Source organism: Leopardus geoffroyi, chromosome A3 (genome assembly GCF_018350155.1).
Source record: "Leopardus geoffroyi isolate Oge1 chromosome A3, O.geoffroyi_Oge1_pat1.0, whole genome shotgun sequence".
NCBI classification, from domain to species: domain Eukaryota; kingdom Metazoa; phylum Chordata; class Mammalia; order Carnivora; family Felidae; genus Leopardus; species Leopardus geoffroyi.
In genome coordinates this window covers 43,024,080-43,044,478 of record NC_059336.1, presented here as the reverse complement: position 1 = coordinate 43,044,478, position 20,399 = coordinate 43,024,080, and the positions used below count along the sequence as shown (strand labels likewise).

The window sequence follows — 20,399 nt, the reverse complement described above, 5'->3', positions numbered from 1 at the left end:
GGAAATGTGTACCTTTACATACATGCATCCGAAAAGAAAAGATGAAAATTGAGTTATAAGTAAGCATCTCCCCCCAGAAGTAAAAAAAGACATACTAAAACCAGTCAGAAGAAAATATGGATGAGAAGGAATAAATGAAACCAAAAACAGGTGAATACATAGCAGATGAATCCAACAAAGCCAAGATTTCATTCTCACAAAAGATAGGTAATGTTGACAAATATCAAGCAAAATTGATCAAGGAAAAGGCGCAGATCCTCAAGAATGTAAAGTGGGACTTTACTACAGATGTGGTTGACATTAAAAAGGTAAGTGGTTGGGGCACCTGGGTGGCTCAGTCGGTTAAGCGTCCAACTTCGGCTCAAGTCACGATCTCGCGGTCCCTGAGTTCGAGCCCCGCGTCGGGCTCTGTGCTGACAGCTCAGAGCCTGGAGCCTGCTTCTGATTCTGTGTCTCCCTCTCTCTCTGACCCTCCCCCGTTCATGCTCTGTCTCTCTCTGTCTCAAAAATAAATAAACGTTAAAAAAAAAAAATTAAAAAAAAAAAAAAAAGGTAAGTGGTTATAACGAGCGACGTGTGCTAAGTAAAAATAAGTAAAACCAGTGTCGTAGATGCTTATTAAAAATATCTGAAGGATCCAGAGGAGGGATCATGCCACACATTATACAGAGAAGACCTCTTTTTTTTCCACGTCAACATGGCAAGAGTTTTGCAAGTTCTGACAACATATATAAATTTCTAGGAAAATATAACTTATCCACACTGACCCAAGAAGAGAACCGAGAACCTGATAAAAGGCTCTCTACAAAAAGCCTATAGCAAACACTGTACTAACCAGCAGGATACCTAAATCTTGCCTTTGGGATCAGGAAAAACTGGAATGCCTGGATCCTTCCTTCTCTTTAGCAGTGTTGGGAGGGCCTACCCTGTGAAAAATTCAAGGAAAGTGAAGCCGAAGACGGGAAGACTGGGGAGAAAGGAACAAAACTGTGATTCATAGGCAGTATGCTTATATACCTAGGAAACGTTTTTAAAAATCTAAGGATGTGTCCCTAGAATTAGGCAAAAGTTGCTGGGGGGAGAAGTCAGCCTACAGAAATCAACCAGCAGCAAACAAAATGAAACAGAGACCACGTTTGCAATAGTGGGAAAACTCTGAAGAACCAAGAACTAACTGTTTGCGAAGGTGTGCAAAACCACCAGCGCACATTCTTTTCCTTTACCGGGGATACCGGGTCTTTTCTGGTTGGGTGTGATCTTTATAACCATACAAATGGCGACTCCTGTCCTGATGGCCTTTGTTCACGGAGCACTTGGGAGTGTTGATGAGCTGAGGTTTGCTTGGATACAGTGCGGAAGAGACCGGTCCCTGCTTTCTGGGAGCCTGATGTCAGTCACAGTACGAATTCTGTCATGGGCCAGCACATCTTAACTGCTGTCATTTTGAGAAGTCAGGATTCTGGATTCCTGCCTCATAGGCATGTTGTCTTCACTGATGAGGTGAGGCCTGTAGGCTTCCTGTGCGTTCTCGGAAGATTTAGGCCTTTTGAAGTTATTACTTTTCCAAAGACCATTATTTTGGAGAAACACAAAAACATGTCAATTCTTTATTTTTTTTCCTTAGGCATAGAAACTGAATCTGAAATAGCCAATGAATAAGCAAAGGCTTATAATAGAATACATTTCTATTTTTAGTGTTTCATCTTTCTTTAAAATGAGTAGCATTGTTTTTCTAAAGTGGGAATTAAGTCGTTTCCATTCCCTTAACTCATGAAATAAATTATTTCAGAATATATTGTTTAGCAACCAAATTTTCTTTCTCTGGGCAAAAAAAAAAAAAAAAAAAAAAAATCAGAAATTACACTTAATATTTAGATGACTTGATCTGAAAACCCTCTTCTCCAGACATTTAGAAATGTTAAAGTTCATAGGCATTCTCTAAAAGCTTAGCTGGGCTTGCAGGGTAATAAAAGAGGTTGCCAAAGCTGTAAACCAAGGGTGAGGGAAATGACTGGGACCCAGAAGTAAACTGACCATGGGGTGTGGGTGGGGTCTTGTCAGCCAGAGTCACCTGGGTCTTTGGCTTTTGTGTCTAGATGGGAACAGGGGATCGTCAGTGGGGAGTAGGACCCGAGCCCCCCTCACACCCTCGTGTGAAACGCGCACCCTCAAAGGACGGACTAGCAGCCAGGGGAAATGACATAGAAACTTACCTGTTTTGTCCTGGGGCGGGGGGGGGGGAGGCATCAGTCTCCTGAGAATCTATTATAGGAAGCCCAGGCCTTGTGTAAAAGTTAGTCCGAGGCTGCTGCTTTCTGAGGGCCCCGTTGTAACAAAGATTAAACAGCTCTGACACAAGCCCACTACTCACCCCAGACAGGATTGCCTCTGATAAAGTCCCACCAAAGACGTGACACGAAATCGCTATTAAAGATATAAAAGTAGATAATGAAAAACATTAATGGAAAAAATAACACCAGAAAAAAAAAAAAAAAAAAAAAACAGGCCAACTTGAAAAGAGATAAACTCAAAGGACTGGTTACAGAGCTGTTTAGATTCAGCTGAAGAGACTGTTGGTGAAATGGAACATATGTCTGAGGAGTTTTCCCAGGTGGCGGCATGGAGAGCTTGAGGTCAGATTAGGAGTTCTGCCCCAGAGAAGGAGCAAAAAAATTTTCTAAGCACAAAGTGGCCAAGGATTTTCTGGAATTTTTGAAAAGCATGAGCCCTCAACCTCAGAATGCACAATGAGCCTGAATAAGGTAAATAAAGATATACACCTAAAAATATTTTCTTGACAGGTGCCTGAGTGGCTCAGTCAGTTAAGTGTCCAACTCTTGATTTTGGCTCAGGTCATGATCTCACAGTTTGTGAGTTCGAGTCCTGCGTCGGCTTATAGCACAGAGCCTACTTGGGCTTCTCTCTCTCTGCCCCTCTCTCTCTCTCTCAAAATAAATAATCTTAAAAAATATTTTGTTGAATCCTTAGAACTCCAAAGATGAATCTTAAAAGTTGTGAGAGATTTTTTTAAGATGTCATAAAGGAACAACAGATCAGTAGCATGTTTCTCAATAGTAACTCCTCCTCCCCCCCAAAAGAGCCAGAAGACAGATAAAATAATATCTTCAAAGTGGTAAGAGACAAGGACAGTCAGCAGGGAATTTTGCACTCTGTTAATCCACTCACGAAGAGCATGAGTAGAATAACGATATTATTGCGGGTCTATGAGGACTTGAGAAAGTTGATCCAGAATGGATCCTTGTTGAAAGAGCTAGTCAAGGATGTACTTTGGAATGACCCAATAAGAAGGGAGTGAGGTGCAGGAAGCAGTGGTCAACAAAGAAATTGGTAAACATTTGGGGAATGCAAACATGAGCTGTCTGAGACAAGAGTCGCTTTGGGTCGTTTGAGTCATTCTGGGGTGTGTGTGATGGAGAAGCGGGGTGCGCCAAGTCGGAAAAGGGGCTCATGTCAGATGGATGGGCACCAGACTTCAGGCCTTCCACAGTTCTTTGGCTGTTGGGGAAGTGGCTGGAGGCATCGGGGAAATCAGGTCAAGTATATGTGCTAGGAAAATGGAAGAGTAAAACACATTTTAATTATAATTTCAGTACTCATTAAAAAAAAAAAAAAAAGAGTAGCAGTAGCATGTATAACTTCTAAACACCATAAAGGAAAAGGAGATAAAACCTAAATAGCCTGATAGGATGCAGAAATAAAGGGAGTGGGAGGAGAATAAGCAAGGAAGTATTATAAATAGGAATGACAAAATCAAGGTTTCAGTGAGTCCAATTATATAGGAAATCACAATAGGCGTTGATGAATTAAACCTACCAGTTAAAAAGACAAATTGCTACACTGGTCTTAAAATAAAATCCAGCTTTATGCTATTTTTAAGAGTTCTACTTAAAACATATGAATACAGAAAGGTTGGAAGTGAAGAATAGAAAATGATTCTAGGTCAGTATTAACCTCCCAAATGTTGGTATAACTTTTTAAATAATCAGACAAGCTAGACTTTAATGGTAAAAAAAAAAAAAAAAAAAAAAAAGTTCATTATTAGGGATAAAGAAGGTCACTATGTAATGGGGGGGAGGTGTGGGGAATAGCAGATACTTTATCAAGAAGATGTAACAATGCTGATCTGATGTTCACCTAATGAGATGGCCTTCAAATAAAGCCCAAATTGACAGATTCCCAGGAGAAACTGATAAATACATGGTACGTGGTGGGAAATGTTAAAAGCTCTCAATAGCTATTAGATTGAATTAGCCAAAAATGGTCTATAGAAGGTATTAAGCTGAAGCTAAGGATACACATAGAACCCTTCATTCCATAGAGAACACGTGTATTTATAAAAGTTGACCACAGTCTAGCAAAACTCACCAAATATCATTATCTAAATTAGTATTTTTATTATTTTTTTTAATGTTTATTCTTTGAGAGAGAGAGAGAGCGCAAGCACATGAGCCAGGAAGGGGCAGAGAAAGGAAGACACAGAATCTGAAGTGGATTCCAGGTTCTGAGCTGCCAGCACAGAGCCTGACACGGGGCTCAAACTCGCGAGATCATGATCTGAACCGAAATCGGACACTTAACTGAGTCACCCAGGTGCCCCTTAATTAGTATTTTTTAGAGTATAGGCCCAACCTATTGTGAGACTCAAAATCAATTTAATTTATTGTGAAAAACCTTTTCAGATGTTTTAATGGTATAGAAAATACTGATGTATCACATGTACTAGTACTGAGTTATTTCATGAAAGTGTTGTATATATGTATATGCACATATGTATGTATGTTTCTGTGTCCTAGGTCATGTAAAAAATTATTAGTGTCTCCAGATCCTGATTAGAGGTCTAAAAGCTTTGTCCTATATCACCCAGAACAGATTCTCTGATGACAACACAGTTAAATAAGAACTATCAGTGATATTTTAAAGCCCCCGTGTGTTAGGGAAGTTAAGGTCACTACCATCTCATGAGTCTAGGAGATCTTATGGGATTTAGAAAAGACAACTGAACAATCATGAAAAAAGTGAGTATGTGTGCTACAGCTTGTAGTATGTAGCTACAACAGTACTTAGAGGGAAATTTGTTGCCTTAAATATTTGCTGTAAGAAAAAAGAAAGGCCTGAAAATTAATAAATGTCCATGTTGGAAAGTTAGAGCAGAATAAACCAATAGAGATTAGAGGAAGGAATAATGAAAATTATGTATGCTGGATCACAAACCCAAAAGCTGGTTTGGAATCATCCTTGATATTGAATCAGCAATTTATAACAGCCAAGACATGGAACAACCTAAGTGTCCATTGACAGATGAGTGGATAAGGAAGTTTGTGCTGCGAACACACACGCAAACACACAATAGATTATGATTCAGCCATAAAAGGAAACCTTGCCACTTGTGGACCTTGAGGGCATTATGCTGAGTGAAACATAATGTGTTGTGTCAGAGGAACACAAATTGTGTGTGATCTCACTTATATGTGGAATCTAAAAAAACCCCAAAACCAGTCTCCTAGAAAAAGGGATGGCCAGCAGTCACCAAGGGCAGGAGTAGGAGGAATCACAGGAAGGTGGTCAGAAGGTGCACACTCCCAGTTAACAACATAAGCGAGGGCTAGGGAGGTCCCAGATGGCTTGGCTGGCGACTACAGCTAACATTGGTGTGTGGGGCGTCTGAAAGTTGTTAAGAGAGTAACAGTTCTCCCGAGGAAAATTGCTTTTCCCTTTTTTTTTTTTTCTGCCTTGTTTTGGTCTCTGTATGAGATGATGGAGGTTCACTGAACTTAGCGTGGTAGTCATTTCACAGCATATGCATAAGTCATTATGCTGTGCACCTTCAACTTACACAGTTCTTTTAATTTTTTTTAATATTTATTTTGAGACACAGATTGTGAGCAGGGGAGTGGCAGAAAGAGAGGGAGACACAGAATCCGAAGCAGGCTCCAGGCTCTGAGCTGTCAGCACAGAGCCCAATGTGGGGCTCGAACTCTTGAGCTGCGAGATCACGATCCGAGCCGAAGTCGGACGCTTAACCGACTGAGCCGCCCAGGTGCCCCAAACTTACACAGTTCTGTGTGACAGTTATATCTCCATAAAACTGAGTGGAAAAATAAAAATTAGCAGTTAAGTAAAATTAGCAGAAAGAGTTAACTCTTTACCCCCTCCCACCACCGCCAAGAACAGATCTGGAAACACCAGATCTTGACAGTTTTGCAGGCAAGTTCTTCTAAACCCACAGAGAAGAGAGGGGAAAGGGACCATCCTTAGCTCATTTTGTAAGACTCGAGTGACCTTGCTACCAAGATCACAGAAAGACGGGGTCATGATAATGATCCCTAGGTTTTCTCACTCCGCAGCACACATGCAAATCTCACATGAAAAAATTGAACAAACCAAACTAGTGATACATTAAAAAAGAAAGGGCCCAACATCAAGAAGCGTTTATACCATACGAACCATCTGTGAGTTAACATTAGAATATATATTATTGTGATTCAACCCATTTCAGATTAGAGAAAATGTCAAGGGATAAAGAAAAAACATTTGCTAAAATTCAGTACCCAATTGTTAAAAAAAGAAGAAAAGAAGAGGTGACTAGGAATACAAGATAGCTTAACCTCATAAAATGCTTCTGCTACAAACCTACAGTCAACACAGCATCTAACAGAAGTGGAAACTCAGAGAAGAGACCAGTAAGCCCCCCCTCCCACCCTGCTCAACACTGCTTCAGAGTCCCTGTGAGACAAGAACTTGAGTGGTAGGACATGAGTGGTCACAATATTTTTTACAATATTCAAACAAATCAGGTGATGGTCCTGATGCAGCCATATCTGCTAGGGTCTCTGATTTATTGTCGCTCTGTTTTAGTTTTGTACCTGCCTGGCTGGTCACCTTGTGCCCAGGAAGGGTGTCTGGAAACTAGATCTCTTTGACATCCACTGGGCACATCCCTGCCCCATGCTTCTCTGTGCACCTGCATATGGCCCATGACAGAGCAGATGGTTAGTGATGAGATCCAGCCCCAGAGGTGCTGTTGAGGGTATCTTCACAAAACCTACCCAAGTCTCAATTGCCAAATTGGCTTGAACTGGCCAAATTGGACTGCGTTGGTTGGGCCACACGAGCTGGTAAATGTATTCCATGTCTAAAGAATTCAGGGCCTCCACAGACTTTTGTTCCCTGAATCCTTACCCCCTAGGAACAGAAGAAAAGCCATTCTTTCCAGATCCTTACTGATTTTAGAGAGACAGCAGGGGAGGAGCAGAGAGAGAGAGGGATGAAGGATCCAAAGTGGGCTCTTAGCTGATGGCGGAGAGCCCGATACAGGGCTTGAATTCACGAACCGTGAGATCATGACCTGAGCCAAAGTTGAGTCAGACGCTCAACCAGCTAAGTCACTCAGACACCCCTCTGCTCTACGCTTTCAAGTGTACTAGCAATACTAAGTGAAAGCACATATTTCACAGAAGTTTCTGGAATTGACAGAACACAGGTCCTTTGTGGTCAGTCCATACAAGATGTGGGTGGTCACACATCTGGCCTCATTCTTTGACCTCCTGGGCCTGGCCCAGTGGGAAAACCCGGGGGACATTCCTACTGGGAGTCCTTTTAGGACAGTGGGGATTTCAGAAGCGAAGCACCCAGAATGCTGGTCCCGAGAGCACAATTGGAAGGCATCGCTGGCGTTATCACCCCGGTGAGTGTGGGATCTCCCCACGACGTTTCTGCTGAGCAGCGGGCTGGCTTGGCTTTCGCTGAGATTTCTTTGCCATTTGTGGCAATACGGCCTGAGCCGTAAATGTTTCAGTGTATTACTTCTCGAGACTAGGGCTTTTCATTTTCCTGTGAAAGATTTCTTTTAAAGAAATTCTAACTCAGGAATTAGCGGTGGGGATGTAATTCCTTTTTAGAGCAACCCGTTCTGCACAACTTGGAAGACACACTTGTGCTCCTCTCAAACATGCGTTTGTGTGTGCTGTGGAGGAAAAATATTCTCCCGAGCTAGCTTTTTCTCAAGTCTGCGCTCCTAACAGAGGGTATATTTTTGTATCCTGTATTTGCCTAGCTTGAGTAAGATTCAAGGCACATTTTTCAACCTTGGCTTTTCTGCCTACACCGCAAGGCCGCACCGATCCCACAGTGCTCAGCGGGGAACAGACCCGGCTTTGTGGGAGCCTGGTGACTGTGTCGGCGTGGTGACCCTGCAGCAGCTCCACGGAAGACCGCCCTTTGAGTGCACAGTTGTTGAGAAGCCACTGGGACTTATGGAGTGACCCAGACCAGGGTGACCCAGGCCCCTGGTCTCACACTGCCTCTGAAGAAGCGGGGTACGGGGGAGGGAAGGGAGTGTTTCAGAGGATTTTTGTCATCTGAATAGATTAAATACATTTGATTACAATGTGATCTTTGTACCTGAATGCGTCCATGTCGGCGAAGTTTTGAGAGCTCCTCGTGAGGACCTAGAGTTTTGGTTGGTCGATGCCCACCAAGAAATGGAAGTTGATGGTAGAACGTTCCAGGCCTTCGTGTCCCTGCCCTCCCATCCACTGGATTCCTTCCGGGACTGAACAGGGTGCAGTGTCACACCTCGCTTGTGAGTGTGTTCCTGGAAAGGCTAATTTGGGACAGCCTCTCTTGAGGGTGCCTGGCTGTGGCTCACGCCATCAGAACCCACGGCCAGAGGTCAGAATCTGCTTGCCCAGGATTTGAAAGCTCCATGAGCCCACCTCAGAGTTGGCTTGCGGCGGTCACAGCTGCGATAAAGGTGACAGTCTGGGAGAAGTAAATGTCATAGCCTGCAGCTGGTGTAGTCACCGCGGGGGGAGCACATGCTGTGGAGTTTTTGTCATAAGTACCTTAAATCCTGTTCCTGCAGAGAGCTTATTTAGAAAGCCACAGTGAAATTGTGTGTGTGTTCCGTGATGAGTGATTTTTTTTTTTCCTCAAACCTAATGCTGAGGCATTTAGAACAATCTCTTCTTAGTCCCTTCTTTAAAACGCCCTAATGTTAGAGCACTTGGGTGGCTCAGTCGGTTAAGCGTCCAACTTTGGCTCAGGTCATGATCTCATGGTTCGTGGGTTTGAGCCCTGCGTCGGGCTCTATGCGGACAGCTCAGAGCCTGGAGTCTGCTTCAGATTCTGTGTCTCCCTCTCTCTCTCTCTGCCCTTACACAATTCTCATGCTCTCTTTCTTTTTCTCTCTCAAAAATAAACATTAAAAAATAAAAAATAAAATAAAATAAAATGCCCTAATGTCAAAATTTGGATTTCATGATTGTTAAGAAATCCCCACCCTCTTGCCCTCCCCTGCTCCCAGTGGAGGACAAATCTCTACTTCTGAGCCCTTGGCAAGCCTGGACCCAGCCTACCCCAGGGTCTAGAGATTTGGGAGGCAGTGGTCATGCCAGGGAGGCGGGCTTGTTGACCTCTCCCCTTCTGTTCCCTCCTTCCTCTTGTCCCACCTTCCCCGACTCACCTTTTTTTTGTCAAGTTTATTTATTTTTGAGAGGTGGGGGAGGGGCAGAGAGAGAGAGAGAGAGAGAGAGAGAATCCCAAGCAGGCTCCATGCTGTCAGCTCAGAGCCTGACATGGGGCTCGATCTCACGAAGCATGAGATCATGACCTGAGCCGAGATCAAGAGGAGGACACCTAACTGACTGAGCCACCAGGGCCCCTTACCTGCCTTCTTATACTTGTGTTCTGTTCACTAATTCTATCGCTGCTCCTCTTAAGGGGGGCTAGGATCTGTGCAGGGGACTGGGAATGTGATAGTCACATCAAAATTAGCTGATAAAAGTTGACCACACCCAAATAAGTAACTCTCTTGGGGTTCCTCACTGAAGTCAGACCCAGCCTGGGCTGGCAGCCCGGAAGTCGTGGACTCTGGTCCAGGGGCAGCGAAAAGAAGTGGCTCATCCTCTTGGTTTGTTTGGAGTGTCATCAGGCAAAAGGCTCCCTCCCTGGGGTGAGGATTGGGTCTGGTGACACCATTTACCCCCACTGTTTGCAGCCTGTGGCTGTGAAATTCCAAACATGAGGTCTCTTCTTTGGTGGGCTTTCCAGGACTTCCTGTTTCCTGTTGTGCACATTGCAGCTTCAGCAACTCTTTAGGAGCTTATCCTGAAGGCCATTTTTTCCTCAACAATTTCTTGATCACTTTTCAGGATTGTGAAGGTTTTTTTGTCTCTGACGCTCGGTCGTTGTGTCTGTCAGCACTGGGGAAGAGGGAAAGGAAGGCAGCAAAGTAGAGCTAGGGGGCCAGGGGCTGCTGGCCAGAACGCATGCAGCCGAAAGCCTGCAGAAGTACTTGATTTGGTTCACATGGTATTTTTTTAAATCAGTCGATTTCATTTTGAGGAGAAAAAAAAAAAAAAAAGATTTCTGGCCTAGTGTGAAAAAGCAGATCTCTCAACACAGCACTCAACATTTCTACAATAATTAGCAATGGCTGGGTGACACTGTCCCCCTAGTTTACTGGGGCATTCATGCCCCAGTCCTCACCACTCCCCATTGTCTCACACCTCGCCCGCGCTCATGCTTTTGTGCATCTTTGACCCCCATGGTGGAGAATCTCTTGAGTTGTGATTGTGGCTTCTGAGTCTCCAGGGTATTATGTGTCCACACCTGTACTCTGCCATTTCTCTGCCACTTCTTATCCTAGCACTAGTAGGGGCTGCTCATATCTTGCATAAGAACTCACTCCTGAAGAGGTGCAGGAAGGAATGGATGACATCAGAGACTGTCTGGATTTGTTTCTTTGACTTTATCAGTCTGAAGGATTAGCAAAACCTTAAGTTTGGGGGCAGGGGTGAGGATGGAAACTGTCAAATGCCTCTGTTTCTACAAAAAGTAACCTACATGTATGTATTTGGCAGGTGAAAGGAAAGCAAGCCAGGATGGATATTTACGACACTCAGACCTTGGGGGTTGTGGTCTTTGGTGGATTCATGGTCGTTTCTGCCATCGGCATCTTCCTGGTGTCCACCTTCTCCATGAAGGAAACGTCATATGAAGAAGCCCTAGCCAACCAGCGCAAGGAGATGGCGAAAACGCACCACCAGAAAGTGGAGAAGAAAAAGAAGGAGAAAACAGTGGAGAAGAAAGGAAAGACCAAGAAAAAGGAAGAGAAACCCAATGGGAAGATACCTGACCATGAGCCAGCCCCCAACGTGACCATCCTTCTCAAAGATCCTGTGCGGGCACCTGCAGTGGCCGTGGCTCCAACCCCAGTCCAGCCCCCCGTGGTCATTGCCCCTGTAGCCCCAGTACTAGCTGTGCCCCAAGAGAAGCTGGCCTCCTCCCCTAAGGACAAAAAGAAAAAGGAGAAAAAAGTGGCAAAGGTGGAACCAGCAGTTAGTTCTGTAGTGAATTCTATCCAAGTTCTTACCTCCAAGGCTGCCATCTTGGAAACTGCTCCCAAAGAGGTGCCTATGGTGGTTGTGCCCCCAGTGGGTGCCAAGGCCAGTACCCCAGCCACTGGCACTGCACAAGGCAAAAAGGCAGAGGGAGCCCAGAACCAGAACAAAAAGGCAGAGGGAGTCCAGAACCAAAACAAAAAGGCAGAGGGAACCCCCAACCAGGGCAAAAAAGCAGAGGGGGCTCCCAACCAGGGCAAAAAGGCAGAGGGAGCCCAGAATCAGGGCAAAAAGGTAGAAGTGGTCCCGAACCAGGGCAAAAAGGCAGAAGGGGCCCAGAATCAGGGCAAAAAGGCAGAAGGGGCCCAGAATCAGGGCAAAAAGGCAGAAGGGGCCCAGAATCTGAGCAAAAAGGCAGAAGGGGCCCAGAATCAGAGTAAAAAGGGAGAAGGAACCCCAAACCAAGGCAAAAAGACAGAAGCGGTCCCCAACCAGGGCAAAAAGACAGATGGGGCCCCCAACCAGGGCAAAAAGGCAGAGGGAGCTTCCAACCAGGGCAAAAAAGTAGAAGGGACCCATAATCAGGGCAAAAAGGCAGAGGGGGCACAGAATCAGGGCAAAAAAGCAGAGGGGGCCTCAAACCAGGGTAAAAAAGAGGAGGGGACCCCAAACCAGAGTAAAAAGGCAGACGGGAGCCCCAATCAGGGTAAAAAGGTGGAAGTGGTTCAGAACCAGAGCAAAAAGTTAGAGGGGACCCCCAACCAGGGCAAAAAGGCAGAGGGGGCCCAGAACCAGGGCAAAAAAGTAGAGGGGGCCCAGAACCAGGGCAAAAAGGCAGAGGGGGCCCAGAACCAGGGCAAAAAGGTGGAGGGAGCCCCCAACCAGGGCAAAAAGGAGGGAACCCCAAACCAGGGTAAAAAGGCTGAGGGTGCCCCCAACCAGGGCAAAAAAACAGAGGGGACCCCCAACCAGGGCAAAAAGGCAGAGGGGGCTGCCAACCAGGGCAAAAAGGCAGAGGGGGCTCCCAACCAGGGCAAAAAGGCCGAGGGGGCCCAGAATCAGGGCAAAAAGGCTGAGGGGGCCCAGAATCAGGGCAAAAAGGCAGAGGGGGCCCAGAATCAGGGTAAAAAGGCAGATTCAGTTGCTAGTCAGGGCACAAAGGCAGAGGCTGTTGCAAGCCAGGGGAAAAAAGCAGAGGGGGCCCCCAATCAAGGCAAAAAGGCAGAGGGAACCCCGACCCAGGGCAAAAAGTCAGAAGGGTCCCCCAACCAGGGCAAAAAGGTGGATACATCTGCCAATCAGGGTAAAAGGACAGAGTCAGCTCCTATCCAAGGCAAAAATGCAGATATGGTCCAGAGCCAAGAGGCACCAAAGCAAGAGGCTCCTGCAAAGAAGAAGTCTGGTTCAAAGAAGAAAGGTGAGCCTGGTAAGTAGTTCTGATTTCTCTGTGAACTGGAAGGGAAAAGCAATCTTTTAGTAGCTTATGGATTCCCTTTGGGGGAGCCATATGTATCAGTTAGCTGTTGCTACAACAAAGCTGTGTAACAAGCATCCCATAATTCAGTGACTTGCACCAGCAGTCATTTATTCTTTTTCATGCTCCTGTTGAATTGGCTGAAAGTAGACTGATCTGGGTTGTCTCAGCTGAGTGGCTCTGCTTCACGCTGCAGTTTAACTACGTTCGGCCCCTTGCTGTAGATCGACCATAGGTCTGTTCCATATGTGTTCATTCTGGGGCCCAGGCTGAGGCTTCAGGGATTCTGGAGGATAGAGGTCCTTCTCCTGGTTACAGTAGAGCTGTAAAAGGGCACATGTCAAACCAGCATCCTATTGGCCAGAGCAAGTCATGTGACTGAGCCAGAGTCAAGGGGTAGGAAGTGCACTGTCTCCAGTGGGAGGGACTGCCAAGTGATGTTGTAAGAGGTGTGAGTATGTGAGTACAAGGAGTGGTGAGGAATTAGGAATAGTAATTCCATCCATCACGCAATCTGAAACGCTTCTGTGTCTTAGCAAATCTTTCTTAGATGTCTGAGTATGTTCTGCCAGGCTGTTTGTTGCTTACCTCACCTGGTACTTGTTTCTGTATGTTTGTTGAATGACTAATGGTAGGATGTTCTTAAGGTTAACAATGGCATCCACCCCCATCCCCAGTTTTTCCTCCTCCCAACTCCCTATCCCAGTTACTTAGTGGACCATTTTATATATATACAATACAGAACGGTAATTTTCTGTTATGTTTTTAGTGTGCATTATAGAAATTGAGCCAGTGAGTTCCTGTTTCCTGTTCATCACTCATTTGATATGGCAGTCTTCTGTTTTCTTTTCTTTCTTTCTTCCTTTTTTTTTTTTTTTAATATCTTTGATTAGCCATTAGTTGATTTGGATAATTAATTGCATTTGTCTTACCGAGTTATCTTAGGGGGTCTGAGATGTTTGGGCCTTGTGCTGGATAGGGGCTATCCAGCACAAGGCCCTATGTTCTTAGCTGGGTTTCCCTTTCTTGCCTCTTTGTGGAGATGCATTACCTTTTCTCAGGTTTCCTCCTCCCCCACCTTTTGGGGGGGCATTTGTTCAGGCAGCACCCAGTTCCTTATGAGGGGACCTGTGCTGTGTGAGCAGCTTCAGGCTCCTGCTGAGCGTCAAAGATGAGCCCACCTGGCCCCCACAGGTGAGGCCAGCCTCTCAAAGCCCTCTGAAAATCCAAATGTTCAGCCTCCGTCTGCCTCCACAGGCCAGAGGAAAGGCTTGCTGCCTTGTCTTTAAGTTGATGTTCCACTTGACCCAGGGACAGGGTATTTGAGACATGAGGACAGGGATGGAACTGAGAAGTGGCCTGTTTTCTGTAAAGCATCAGGTGTGTTCAGAATAGAGCTTCCTGTGTCCCGTGACCTATGTCCTGTGGCCATTGTTACCATGTTTGGCTTTAGGCATCTGAAACAAGGCACAAAATAGAAATGTGGTACTTTAGGAAGGAAGGCAAGTGGTACTAATAAGCCAGAAATAGAGAACCTTGTTAGGAGGAAGACCTAACTTTCTGACCTGTATGAACCCACACAGCACCTTACTGGCCTAAGAGAAAATTTGAACAGAGAAAAGAAATTCCAGAGGTTAAATATTATGGATAAAATGACAGTTATTACTAAAATTGTTCTAGCCAAAATTTCAGTGGGATTCCCCTGCCGACTCCCGCCTTTAACTTGACAAAACTATTCTAAAAGTCCCATCTGGAGGGGAAAATAGGTTGGAATATTGGATAGATTTTTTTAAGCGGCTTTTGGGAAGCCAGTTGTGTCTGATGTGTGAACATATTCCCATGCCATTGTAATTACAGGTTAGGGTGCTGGCCCAAGGACAGACAGGTCAGAGAATAAAATGGTCCTGAAGCAGACTGTCATGCCTGAGAACTTCAGTGAGGGGAGGCAGCCTCATTTCAGTGGGAAGAAGAAATGTTCTGATCTTGGGCAACATGTTCAAGATTTGGAAGAGTCTGCTTATGGATCCCTCTAAACATGTAAGGTCTGGATAAATTAGATTTAATTGAAAAAAAATCAAACCCCAGAAAATATCAAAGACAGCCAAAATTAATATTAATCAGCCCAGATATCGGGAGGCCTGACGCCACTCCAAGGTTGCAATGAGAAAATCACAAAGGCCAGTATGGGGCACTGGGCCACAAAAGCAACCACACAGGATCGTCAGACCCAGAATGAAAACCCAGCTACACAGGGTATTATGTGCAGCTGAGAGGACACCTGAAAGGCGAATTTCTTTATTCTTCAGGGGGTTTGAGGGCCTAGAGACATGGGGAAAAAATTGTCTTGTAATTTGTCATTTTCCTGAATGTAATTTGTCATGTGATCTCCACCTGCTGTGGTTGGGGTGTAAAGCCATCTTGAAGCCCCACCCCCACCCCCAGGGTAGATGCAGGCCACTCCCTGCACCAACACCAGGAAGATCCTGAAATAATCTGTGTGTTCAGAAGTAGTGGGGATATGCCCAAGTGCATTGCTTCTCCAACTTTCTATGCAGTTGGATCCCCTGGGGGACTTGTTAAGGTAAAGAGTCGGACTCACAGTTCTGGGTAGAGCCTGAGACTCTGCATTTCTAACCAGCTCCTAGGAGATGCTGATGCTGTTGTTTCCAGGACCACACTTGGTGGGGGGGGTGGGGGGTGGGGAGCAGGTAGTAAGGACCCCTGAGTCACTGCCAGGATGGCACAGGGCAAGGTGGGTGTCTCCATGATGCCTGGCTTCTGGCAGCTTTGCAGTTCTTGTCTGTCTGTAAAGGACTCTGGACCTGAGGGTAGAGTAAGTGAAGTGTGTGCTTTGGGTGTTTGGGTGTTTGGCGCTCCCAAATACAGACATGCGGTTTGGGGCTTTCTCTGAAGGCGACTCCCAAGTCAGATGTCAGTGACGAGCCATCAAGGCCCTTCTCCACTCTGAGAGCCTTCAGTCATTTGCAGCCATATTCCCACTGTCCAGAATGCTGATTTCTTTCCATGTTTTCATTTAGCCACGACCTGTGTCTATGGACGGCATGGATATTCCAAATGGAGTATGATAGAATAGGGCTCACTCACTCTTCCGTTGTGATGACATCTCATACATGTTTAGCATTCCAGAACTGATCTGACTCACATTGAGCATCCATGGCGGTGATCTTGTGGCCATGACCTTGTTGCTAAATGGGAAGCAGGCCACATTCCTCTCATGCAGTCATACTGCATGTCCCGTGTTCCTTCCTTCGCTCGAGATGCTGCAGTCAGCCCCGGCTGCCTGCTTTTGACCTCCTTGCCCACTAGTTGGGGTGGAGCTTCTGTATTTCTGTCCAGGGCCTGCCCACCGCCAGCTTCTCCATGGCCCTGTGCACTCAACTCAAGAGCACAGCTCGGGCTGGGCTGGGTGGCCCCAGGCATCTAGAAACTCGGGGGCGTGGAGATGTGAGCGGCCTCAGCTAGGGGAGATGCCTGGAGAGTAGGTGTGGAGCAGACCAGGAAAGGAGTTCCTTCTCCAAATAGAGGAGACCTGAACTTGGGTCAGGGAGGGCTCTAGGGCCGTGAAGTTTTAACCGTGGGCACCAGAGAGCTAGAAGTCTAGGGCTGGTCACATGGGGGGCTATCTCAGGTAGCATTCAGAATGATCAAAAGTCAGTCAAATGACTGGTTCAGTTGCGCTCACCACATTCCAAGTGCTCAGCAGTGCCCTGTGGCCAGTGGCTGCCTTTGCTGGACAGTGCGGGGAAGAGCGTCTCCATCAGTGCAGTCAGTTAGGACAGTGCTGTTCTAGACCAGAGCCACCAGGAGGAGGCCAGGCAGCCTGTAAAAACGAGCATGTCTTTGCAGCATCATGTTGGCACCACGCAGCTCACCCAGTGCCTTGTTCTGTCTGCCTGCATCCTGAGTGGGGTGGGGGTGAGCTCCCCGTCGTCCTCCGTATCCCAGTGCTATGTGACAAGTGAAATCGTGGAGCCTGTGGCTGGCCCACGACGCACGACAGATCAGCAGCAGAACCTGCCCCGGAGCTGGGGGGCACCACAGACAGGGTTGTGTCCTCAATTGTCACCAGGTGGGCCCAGCAGGGTCCTTGCTGACAGACACCCCAGAGAGAGACCAGGCAGGTGTGGAGGCGGGCACAGGACACGCTTCTGCAGGCCCCAGTTGGAACTCTTCCAGGACTTCTGATCTGTTTTTCCTACAAGAGCAAATCAGGGCCGTGTGGCAGGTTTTTACCACTTGTCCGTGGCTGGATCTGACAGTGAACACCTGCCTTCCTAATCCACGCTTTTAAAATATATTAGCGTATAAATGTGTGCTTCCAGCAAACAAAGTACAAACAGCATAGAAGCGTGGAAGGTGAAAACCGAAAGTCTTTCCACTCCCTCCCTTTCATGGGGGAGCCTGGGAGCCATTCCGCTCATTGCTTTGGCACACACAGTTGCGGCCTGCGGTGCGCACAGCCTTGGAGCTTGCTTGCTTTGTGTACCAGAGTACCAGTGACATCTTTCTGTATTATACCTACAGGGCTGCTCCTGCTGTATCCTGTCCCATAGCATGAATGTATCGTTTACTTATTTAAATGGCATTAACCAGCGTGCAGCTTTTTTGCTGCTAAAATTAATGCCACAGTGATGTACGTATATTGTAGTGTATCTCTGCAAAGTAACTACGTCGATACGCAGTTGCTAAGTGAAAAGATGGGTCCATTTTCAATTTAGGAGCACAGTGCTGCATCGCTCCCCAAAGACACTTCACGATTTACAATTCGCTCAGAGTGCTGAGAGGCCCACGTGAGCGTTTTCCAGCACCTTCCACCTGACTTGACTCTTCACGTGGTGCTGTCGAGATGGTGACCACTTGAGGGGAGCGTTATAAACCCAGGTGTGGAATAAGGAGAAGACGCTTACTTATGAAACAAAAGGCGCAGATTCTTTTATTGTTGTTTGCAGAAGAGGGAACTCGGGGAGCCACAGGGAAGTGGAAATTTCCCCAGAACTAAAGCTCCCGGGTGCGTGCAGCCTGGTTGCAGGCCTCCGCTGGTTCGCTCTCAGAGAGTCCCTCAGGACTCATGCATGGTGTTTATCAGGAATGCTGCGTCCCTCTTACAGGAAGTGTGTTGTGTACATGGTGGGGGTTTCTTGAAAATCTGTTTTTGCCCTCGGAGTCGGTCTTTGCTGGCATACCTCGGCTGGGACTGTGAAGTTACACTTTTAGGACAGCTCTTTTTGTCCCAGTGCCTGGAGGTGAGTCCAGATTAGTACGGCGTGGGCTGGCCCCAGAGGAACCAAGGACCGACGGGGAGCGCGAGATGCCCGTTTGCACACGCTCCAGAACGTCGTGCTTCCACTGGAACTTGGTGGGTGCACTGCTGTCGTTGAGCGTGGCTCTTGCCCTCTTGCGCTGCCTTCACACCGGACACCCTTCCCTGTCTGCGGGCCTGTTTGCCCTGAGGCCAGAAGACCGTCATCGTGTCAGGGCCCGGGGGAACCCCGCCAACCTGCAGGAGATGGAAACGCTCTCAGACACCCCACGGTGACCTTGTCACACACACACGAGTCTGTGTGGGAGAAAGGCCTTCTTGGGGTACCCGACTATGGGTAAATTTTAATACCTTTCCTTCGCCCTTATTTTCCGGTTTTTTGGTAACCTGCATTTTTTTTTTTTTCATTTAAGTTTTAGTTAACAGACAGTGTAATATTGGTTTCAGGAGTAGAATTCAGTGATTCATCACTTGCATACGACACCCAGTGCTCATCCTAACAAGTGCCCTCCTTAGTATCCCCCACCCATCTAGCCCATCCCACACGTACCTGCCTCCCTCCATCATCCCATAGTTTGTTCTGTATCATCAAGAGTCTCTTATGGTTTGTTTCCCTCTCTTCTCTTCCCCCCCACTTCCTATATGTTCATCAGTTTTGTTTCTTAAATTCCACAGATGAGTGAAATCATACAGTAATTGTCTTTCTCTGATTGACCTATTTTGCTTAGCACAATACACTCTAGCTCCATCCACATCATTGCAAATGGCAAGCTTTCATTCTTTTTGATGGCTGAGTAATGTTCCATTGTATATATACACCATATCCTCTATATCCATTCATCAGTCAGTGGACATTTGGGGTCTCTCCATAGTTTGGCTGTTGTTGATGATACTGCTGTAAACAGTGGGGGTGTGTGTGTACCCCTTCGAATCAGTATTTTTGTATCTGTTGGGTAAATACATGTTTTATTTTTTAAATGGAAAAGAAAAAAAAGCTCTATTATTTGTCTGCGAGTCAAATAAGCAGGCACTCATTGTACGGAGTGGAGCTCCGAACCTTTCGGGCTTTGTGAGGCAGCCCAGCCCTGACCATGGGTCCTCTGAGCAGCAGAAGGGGGTCCCTGCTCCTTCAGGGGGGTCAGGTTGAGGAAGGAAAGTGGCCAGTTCTTTTCAACCTTGTCCCAGCCTTTGGGTACCCAGTCTATGATCACAAACTGAGCTAAGATGGAAAGTTAGTGGCTCCCCACATCTGTGAACCTTGAAGTGTCCTGGGGGAGCTGCTCAGCTCCATATTGTGCAAGGCCTCCCTAGCCACTCCCTTCTGTGCCAGAGCAGATGGAAATGCACAAATAGGATCATGCTCTGTACCCTTCTGGGGCAGGAGTTACCAGAGGTCAGGGGATATAGGGAAGGATCTTCAGGAAAACTGCTAAAGGCGTCTGTACCTTAGCATGTGACTTAATCTAATCTTAAGGCATGTGACTTGATAATAGCATCACCCCTTCCTTCCTACTATCCCATCCCGCCCACCCACCAGTGTCCTTCTTCACTGTGTGCTTGCTGGGTCGCCCCCAGGACTGTGACACTATCGTTCTCAACTAGATGTTTGTGAGATGTGTGGTTTACGAAGCTCCTTTCCATGCATTTCTCCTCCCGAAGGTCTGTAACATAGATTGGTATGTTTACCTGTTTTTGCAAAAGCAGAAGCCACAGCTCACCTCTTGTTTTGAGACTTCCCAGAAGTCACGTGGCCAGTGGACGGTCAGGGATCTCAGCCTCCTGCCTTGGGCCCTCTGTCTCTGCAGGTCCCTCAGGCCAAGTGCAGCCCACCTCAGTGGCTACTCTACAGCTGTCTTAGGGCTGAGGTACACGCAGATGTGTCTTGAGATTAGGTTTCTTACTTTTTTCTTTCAAACTTAGTTTTTCAGGGTCTGAAGCTCTGAAATCTCTGTAGGACTTTTGAGCCTTCATAGCCTTCATTCCCTTTCTCTGTAAGTTCTTCAAGCCCAACTTCTCTTTCTCTCTCTCTTTTTTTAATGTTTATTTATTTTTGAGAGAGAGAGAGAAATGAGACAATGTAAAAGGGGGAGGGGCAGAGAGAAAAGGGGACAGAGGATCTGAAGCAGGCTTTGTGCTGACAGCAGTGAACCCGATGCAGGGCTCGAACTCACGAACCGTGAGTTGGATGCTTAACCGACTGAGCCACCCAGGTGCTCCAACTTTGCCTTTTTGCAAGAAGAACAAAAACATGCCCTAGGGAAGGAGCCAAATCAGTCTTGGC

At 46.6% G+C, this 20,399-nt stretch overlaps 1 protein-coding gene across 7 annotated transcripts in view; it reads left to right on the top strand.

The window, feature by feature from the left end:
* The window catches only part of RRBP1 (ribosome binding protein 1), a 66,179-nt gene that overhangs the window by 13,490 nt on the left and 32,290 nt on the right, over positions 1-20,399 (top strand). For 3 of the 7 annotated variants that reach the window (XM_045445376.1, XM_045445377.1, XM_045445371.1), the window contains exon 2: positions 10,884-12,789. In XM_045445376.1, coding sequence (XP_045301332.1) covers positions 10,884-12,789 — 1,906 coding nt within the window. The remainder of the gene's footprint in view (positions 1-10,883; positions 12,790-20,399) is intronic. The other 4 variants (XM_045445375.1, XM_045445373.1, XM_045445374.1 and 1 more) reach the window with 4 other exon arrangements.